This window comes from Cucurbita maxima, unplaced genomic scaffold (assembly GCF_002738345.1).
Source record: "Cucurbita maxima cultivar Rimu unplaced genomic scaffold, Cmax_1.0 Cma_Scf00017, whole genome shotgun sequence".
NCBI classification, from domain to species: domain Eukaryota; kingdom Viridiplantae; phylum Streptophyta; class Magnoliopsida; order Cucurbitales; family Cucurbitaceae; genus Cucurbita; species Cucurbita maxima.
In genome coordinates, this window is record NW_019272033.1 from 3,606,856 (window position 1) to 3,614,914 (window position 8,059).

The following is an 8,059-nucleotide window of genomic DNA, read 5'->3' on the forward strand; positions in this document are numbered from 1 at the left end:
CCCCCCCCCCCCCCCCCCCCCCCCTTTAGGGCCCAGTGTCCTCGTTGTCACACCGCTCAGTGCCTAGCTTTGATACCATTTGTAACAGCCCAATCCGACCACTAGCAGATATTGTCCGCTTCAGTCCATTACGTATCGCCATCAACCTCACAGTTTTAAAACGCATCTGCTAAGGAGAGATTTTCACACTCTTATAAAGAATGCTTAGTTCCCCTCTCCAACCGATGCGAGATCTCACATTTAGCTTGATACAAGAACAACCAAACGCTCGGGGTAAAGGGAATGTAACATCAAATAAAAGCTATATATCAGCTAGAAGGTTTCTTTCAATTTCGTTCAAAATAGTAAGAAAGTTACTATACCATTCCACATCCTGAATGAACAGCGATAAATAACACGAATCCCGAGCTGGTAACAAATTAGAGCAACATGAACGGTTCGTTTCAGTTAAAACACACCACCAAGGCAACAAGCAGAACAATTTGTGGCTGATTAACAAATAAATGGGAACACTTTGCTATACACTAACTGGACAAGGAAGCTAAGAACAGCAAACCTGAAAGAGAAAATACTGGCAGTGATCATTGGTTAGCATTTGAGAAGACTTAATAATCTGATGTAAATCAGTATCCATCAGCTCATAAACCAAATAAACATCTTTGAAGCTTCTCCTATGGATAGGCATCATCACATCTTTCAAACATATGACGTTTTCGTGGCGAAGATGTCTAAGGAGCTTCAATTCACGCAACGTTCGGAGGGCATCGATACGATTCTCAAATGCATTATGTATCCTCTTTATAGCAACTTTCTCATTGGTTTCCCTATTCACAGAAGAACACACTATGCCATATGCCCCTCGACCAATAGGCTTAATGGGTACATATTTAGTATCAATCTCAAACAATGTCTGCCACATTGAATAATAATGCTTTCCTTGAGATCTAACCCCATTTGGAGGCTCAACTGGGGTCGCCATACACTGGAAATCAAAGGAAAACTAGCAGAATTTACTTCCTAAATCAAGGAATCCCTTCATAATCAGCTATGAATACTAGACAAAACCATCAAGAACGTGTTTATGCAACTATGAACAGCTAGAACGAAGCTCAACAAAACCAGACAGATGTAAGGTACAACGTTAGAACAGACAAGGAACACTCATATCTAAGTGAAAACTACAGAAACGAGCTAAGTTCTTACCAATCACCACTTGTTCTTAAACGAGCAAAGTTCTTTCCAGAGAAGAAACGGCAGCGAAGTCCTCGTTCTTAATTCCCTGCTACATCACTTTCTCGTACTCGCAGCCACACAAACTCCAAGCATGAAACTAATTGCCCCAGCTAAAAAATTAGGCCCCAAAACATAGAATCAGAAGGAACAGAAGAACCCCAAGTGGGGGAAAGCGGGAAAAACCCCTAAATTAACAGAACCCCAGCTCAAATTTGAAGCAGAAGAGCGTGGAATCGAGTGATTTGAGAGCGTGGGAGTATAAATTCTTGCTAATTCGATCGGGTTTTCAAATGGGTCGCCGTCATCTAGGACTGCAAATGATATCTCGTGGGTTCAATTGATCCCCATGCGCTGGGAAGGAGATTCGCTCTCGACCGAGGCAGCTGCGATAAGGACATGCGAGTGGCTTGATGGTAGTTATTGCGATTGGCATCCAATTAGGAGCTCAATTAACTCATGTAATTTGGTATCTAACATAATCAATGCTCTTGATTTGGATTATTACCCTCTTCTTCATGGGACCCATTTTCTTCTTACACTGATATCGATATAGATAAAGCTAGACTTTTACCTTCCCGATTCCCCTCACCAATTTCTTTGTTCAACTTTTTTGGGAATAATTATAATTTATACGCTTCTTTTTTTTCTTTTCTTTTACTAGATTATAAAATATAGCCCTTAATTTTTTTTACTATGTTTCTGTTTGAGAAGGGCGTCAGCTCACGCGCTCTCACCATTGTTCTTGAAGGTTACTACCCCTCTTTCGGACGCCTGAGGGAAGGCGGCCGGAGGGTCGTCGTCGGAGTTTGATCCGAAGCTTGAGGTGGGCTGTAGAGAGTTTTATGGATTTGACGGCGGACAGGGCTAATGGGTATGATGTGGCTTATTTTGATTGGTTGACAAAAAAACACGTGGACCCCGGTCATTTTTGTTTAATTTTTTGGTTTGGTTTTCTAAAAAAAATTAAATTTTAATATTAAGAAAATGTCAAATTAATGTTATTATATAAAAACTATATAAGAGCGTTAGGATTAATTGTAATTATAATTACACTCTCTATTATAGTTGCAATTAAATCCGAAATATTACTCAATTTAATGAATACAATTATTCCTCATTGGTAGTTATAATATTATTATTAAAAATATTTTGTCATCTAATTAATTTAATTTAAGAATTTGTTGTCTTGGAATTGCCACGTTTTACTTTATCGAATAATGAAAATTTTCATTTTAATATGTGACGTGTAATTTCCAAAAAATTTACCATTAACCTGTAAAAATTAATTAATAAATAAATAGATGAAATGTAATATACTTATTGGATTATAATTGTGTAAATAATTAAAACCAATAATTTGATTTCGGGGCCACTGGGCCGAATATTTTAACGGGGCCGTCCAGTTACAAAAAGCCCAAACTTCTTTCCCTCTTACCCCATCAGTGGCCATTTCACGGGCCATCTTAAATCTGAAAAGCCCAATAAAACTGGTGGGCCGTAGGCCCATATAAATTGGGCTTAGATCCAATTTAGATTCATCGGGAATGTGCACGTAATTTTTTAATAATTATTTTAAAGTTTATGTTTTCACTTTAATAAAAGTTTCTAACGAAGAACAAATAAATATAAAATCCAATCTAATTTTTAAAAATTTAAATTTTAATATTACATATTAAGTTTCAAAATTAATTTTCTTTTATTTTTAACGTGAATTGAAAATATATTTATATTAAATGGGGTGGGAATTAAGCGAGCCAGGAATAATTAATATAATCTCGTTTCCCCTTTTATCTTATAGAAAATATTTCCTACTCACTAGATTTAAATTTTAAATAAAATATTTATATTACTTTTAAGATAATTTTATATAGTATATTTAGAAGTGATTTTAGAATAAGTATGGGTAGATTAAAAATTTATTATGTTTATTATTGGTGTTTAATAATAAATATTATAATGTTTTGTTCCATATTTTAAAAAGCGATAATGACACTATTAATCATGTTTTTTGAATCAAGGTCGTTTAAAAATTGTAAATATTGGGTTTATAAATAATTTGAAAATATTAAAAATATTAAAAATATTTAAAATATTAAAAATATCACTTGCAAAACCTTATTTATTTAGAAGTAAATAAAAAAGGAATTCACAAAACCTTGCATTATCGATAGCTACGATTTTGGCGCGGCGGGTTGTGTGTTACATTCTACCCTCGAACATCCTCTGTGTTCGCCGCCAAGAATTTCATTGATCCATCAAGTAAAAGCGTTTGCGCGTTTGCGTGGTTTCGAAGCAACGAGTCAATTCAAGTCCAGTCCAATCTAGTGTTTCTGCAGCTGTTTTCTTCCTACGGTGGCCGGAAGTTAGGGTTTCCGGTGTAGCTTGAAGCTGCTCCGCTCCCAACCCGAATATTCGCTTCTCTTCTGGATATTCATCAGGTAATTCATCTTCCTTACCTAATTGTTACCCCTTTTTTGGTTCCTTGATTGCTTGCGGCGGCAACGATTTATGGGTTGTTTTAGGATTCGTGGAATGGGTTGTCTTATAGTGAGAATGGTTCGAATCTGAAATTTTGGGGGTTTTCACTTCAAGTTATTAGCTTGTAATTGGAGTATTTAGACGACCGTTTTTTTTTTTTTCTTTTTAAATTTGTTCGTATTTGTGATTCTTAATAGGACTTCAACGGTTACAATGTAGGGTTTTATATTTCTGTTTTGGTGGATTAGCTGACGTCTTTAGTTTTGGTTTTCTGCTTTTTAACAAAAACTTGTTTGGTATATTTGTCTAAGTTGGTTTTTCAATCATGTTTTGTAGAGGCAATGCTTTCCTTTCTAGTTTTTGGCTACTTAACGAGAAGTCTTGCGCCTTTCCATGAGTAGGAATAGTATTAATGTATAATTTTTGTTGGCATAGAATTCCACAAGAATGTTCATCCCTACTGAACGAGAAGTCTTGGTACTTCATTTTTCGGTGGATATTGAGAACACTTTTTAGCAAACTAGTTCTGGTTATAAGAAAGAGAGAAGAGAGGGATGGAGTGGAAAGTTCCGTGCTTTAATAGCAAGTGATGCAGTGATAGCTAGCTTTAGTCGATTTATCAGTTTCACCACTCTCTACTTTTCTACAGGTATTTTTTTTCAATCTTTGAGGAAAGAGAATGATCATTTGTTCATCGGTCACTGCTCGGTTTTTTGAAGCTATTCAATGAGCTGAGAGATTTAGAGCATGGCAAGACAGCTGCCCCAGAATCATCTTGAGAATGCCATTCCAGGAACTACACCTAGTCATTGTGTGCAGGAAGAGCATCTGATCTCTGCACGCAAATGGTATTTCTCCAGACAGGAAATTGAAAATCATTCTCCATCCAGGAAGGATGGAGTTGATTTCAAGAAAGAGTCTCAACTGCGGAAGTCATATTGCTTGTTTCTTCAGGAGCTTGGCATGAAGCTGAAAGTGTAAGACTTCAATAGTTTCTACGAATGTAACAGTTTCTGGGTTTCTTTAATACGTTTTTTTTTTAACTTGCTCAAAGAAAAAAATTCGATAACCCATTTTTGCAAGGCACTTCCTAAAAACTATCTTTAATTGTAGTTATCTTCATTCTTCAGTCACCACCTGTTTTGACGCACACAAGTTCTATTTCTCGGTCCATTATTGTTGCTAGTCAATGCTTTCATAGTGTCATGGGGCATTTTGATTAAGTTTTGTTACAGAGCCAAGCCTAGGAAGAGAACAGCTGGAAATGTGGATATGCTTGTGTTTGAATTTGCACTGGAGTTGGTCTAATAAGCTTAGGAGGGTTTTTATTTCTAAAATATTATTTGAATTTTTATTTATATAGTGTAAGACGACACCCAAACACATTGCAATTTTTCCAAGTTTTCCATCTCTCCCCGTTATGTGTTTACTTTTTTGTCACAAAAATTCATGATAATAAACAAATAATAAAATAGTTTTAGATGAATACTACATACTGTTGATGACAACCATGGTGTGGTCCATTGAACAAAAAGATCCCGTAGTAAGCACCATTTCTTTGTTGTTGATTTTATTGGAAAATTGAGCATATAAGGAATGAATCATAAACTCATATGTGAGCAAGGATCTAGATCATAGGGGTACACATGCTTGGTGAGTAGGCTGGAACAGCACCATGCCTTTTCTGATGCTGAATGCTGAAATATGTTCTGTTAACACGTTTCTGATTTCTAGAACAGCATTTTATATTTCTGTTGTATACATCGTGCTTCTTGCTTATCTGCATAACAAAGTCTTTCCTCCCTCCAATCATTCTCCATTTTCTCCACCACCACCACCATCTAACTCTCAAGTATTCACAATTATTACAAGAAAATTTCTTCAAATGTACTCTGTTCATATTTAAGTAGATTCGACTATTTCTTCTGCTGTATTCTTTTAGCTGAGAAATATTTCTTATAATGTGATTCTTCATATAACTTTCTAGCCATTTCCGTTCTCTTCACTTGCCAGCCTCTAGAGGAATGGATCTGGTGTTTTGTTTTTTGATGACCAGTTGTGTTGTTTAAATATTGATGATTTTAGTTTATGTAATATTTTATCTTATATCAATAATCAGGACTAGTTCCAATTTTTCACGTGGATGTGCTGATTTTTTATTTATATACCTTTCAGGCCTCAAGTAACAATTGCAAGTGCCATGATGGTATGCCACCGGTTCTATATGTGTCAGTCACATGCTAAAAATGACTGGCAGGTAAGTTGATGGTTTAAGAATTGTTTTCTATCGTCCTATCCTATAGTAAGCCCATTGATGTTTGAAAAGTTACAATGCAACTGTCTCAAGTTTTGTTAAAAGAAAAAAAAAATTGAAGCATCATACCTACAACAACTTGTTAGTAGTTTCATAAAAAGCCATATAGTGTTTGATGATCTTGAATCTTTCCTCCTACAGTTCTCGTTTTCTTTAATACCATTTCTCTTTTGTTCAAAAACCACTCAAAGATTGTAGCTTTGACCATGATAATTTAGCCATCTTTTTCTACTAAATGCCACCAATCTCAAGAAAACATTATTTTTGCTGCCAAGTTGAAGACCCTTGGGAAATTTAGTCCTTGAAACACCGACCCAAAATTTTCTCCCATAAGAATAATGGGAGAACGGATGATTGTGCTTCTTTTCTACTTTTAAATGTAAACTGCAACAACTTGGGTTCATAACTAGATATGGCCATCTTTTTTGGAGTTTTATAGTTGAGTTTAAACCCTCAAAATGTATTAACCGTACCATTATATTGACTTTTGTTGGAAAGTTAACTTTCCATACAGCATACATGAAATTATTGGGGACCAGTTATGAATGGCCTTTTGATGTGCAGCCTTTGATCCATTCCTTGTACTCAAATGAGCTAATACAAGGAGCAAGGCAAAGAAAATTCAAGAGACTTTTACATTGTATCTTCAAAATCTAGGCAAAAGGAAAGAATGAATTTTGAACCCCAATTTCTGAATATTTGCTTGGATCCTGGAAGAACCTCTAACCTTGTAATCCAGTAGCCATAGCGCTTATCACCTTAAAAAGTAGCTATAGCGCCTATCACCTTGAACTGAGAACTCTCCCAAAACCAGCTATTACCAACACCCTCCTTTTCAGTAATTGAATTTCCCTCAGCCAGCTTAAAAAATCATAAAATTTACCCTCTTCTTCTCTCCTAGGTTTCTCTGGTAATTATGAGTTTTCCCCCAGGTTTCTTTGGTAATTATCACTTTATTCATTCTTAGGAAAAAACAACACATGTGATGGAATCTAGTTATGCATTCCTAAAATTTCATCATTACGCTGTAAAGTTGTGAATACTATGTCTTCGCATCTCAACTCTTTGGTGTTTATTTTGGATTGGTCAAAATATACTTTTGCTCCATGAGGTTTGTGTGAGGTGTCTTTTTAGTCTCTGAAGTACAAAATTGTTTTAAATGGTCTTTGAGCTTGTTTAACCATTAGTTGTCTAATGGAAAGATGATGTGGCAGCTTTTATGTGATTTGACAATTTTGATAAATTTTATATTAATTTTGGTCTAGGTGACTATTTAATTTTTCCTGCCTCGCTTCTTTTCTCTCATGTTCTACATTCTTCCTCCTCATTTTCTTCTCTTTTTCTCCCATTGCTGGTAATTTCTTAAGACATCTTCTGGTATCCCCAGAACCTCTCCCACCTCAGTTCCATACAACTAGTAGTTTTGGCTCCTCCATTCTTTGATTCTAATTCATTACGACTTAGGGGGGTTGAAAATCTAGTGCTTCCATCATCTGCCGCAAACTTTGATAATGAAAAACACCAGAAATTTGAAGCTTACTCCATTGCTTCCATCTGAGAGATTGATTTTCAATCTCATTTAAGAATGGAAGGGCCTTGGCTCAGTGATTCCAGAATCCTAGTCATCCTTTCGTGGTTGCCACTGCTGCATTTTTCAAAAGGAGAACAGTTTTCATCGGTGGGAACAGGTAGAGCTGTGACAATAGTATTAGTGGAAGTCTTTGTACCATTGCTGTTGCAAAGAGAGGAAAAACAATGTGGAATTTCAACAAGGACAGACTAGAACTTGACCCTATTTTCCGGGGGAAAACTACGAGGACAATGGGTGTTCGATTATAGAACAGGTTTGATTCAATGGGCAATTGATCATGAACAAGAAGAATTCAGGGGACTCAATGTTAGATCCGCTTTTTATATTAGAATTGTAGTGGGCGCCAGTTCTTCAGTTGGATCAAACATTGGTAGATTGTCTTAATGTCCTCTAAAGCTTAATCTCTTTTGGAAGAACAATTTGAAGAAGGAACCTCTTGTTTG

At 35.9% G+C, this 8,059-nt stretch overlaps 2 protein-coding genes across 5 annotated transcripts in view; one reads left to right on the plus strand and one right to left on the minus strand.

The window, feature by feature from the left end:
• Positions 1 to 1,665, minus strand: part of LOC111491964 (mitogen-activated protein kinase homolog NTF3-like) — a 4,207-nt gene extending 2,542 nt beyond the window's left edge. The window contains exons 1-3 of one of the 3 annotated variants that reach the window (XM_023141072.1): positions 1,347 to 1,663; positions 1,204 to 1,292; positions 557 to 982 (exon numbers count right to left, since the gene is read on the minus strand). In XM_023141072.1, the coding sequence (XP_022996840.1) occupies positions 557 to 979 (423 nt within the window). In that variant the 5' untranslated portion in view covers positions 980 to 982; positions 1,204 to 1,292; positions 1,347 to 1,663. Of the gene's footprint in view, positions 1 to 556; positions 1,001 to 1,203 lie in introns of all 3 variants that reach the window. The other 2 variants (XM_023141073.1, XM_023141071.1) reach the window with 2 other exon arrangements.
• Positions 1,666 to 3,387: 1,722 nt separating this feature from the next.
• LOC111491852 (cyclin-T1-3-like) overlaps positions 3,388 to 8,059 on the plus strand; it is a 7,347-nt gene continuing 2,675 nt past the window's right edge. Inside the window, exons 1-3 of one of the 2 annotated variants that reach the window (XM_023140910.1) lie at positions 3,388 to 3,671; positions 4,361 to 4,688; positions 5,887 to 5,968. In XM_023140910.1, the coding sequence (XP_022996678.1) occupies positions 4,459 to 4,688; positions 5,887 to 5,968 (312 nt within the window). In that variant the 5' untranslated portion in view covers positions 3,388 to 3,671; positions 4,361 to 4,458. The remainder of the gene's footprint in view (positions 3,672 to 4,360; positions 4,689 to 5,886; positions 5,969 to 8,059) is intronic. The other variant, XM_023140911.1, reaches the window with a different exon arrangement.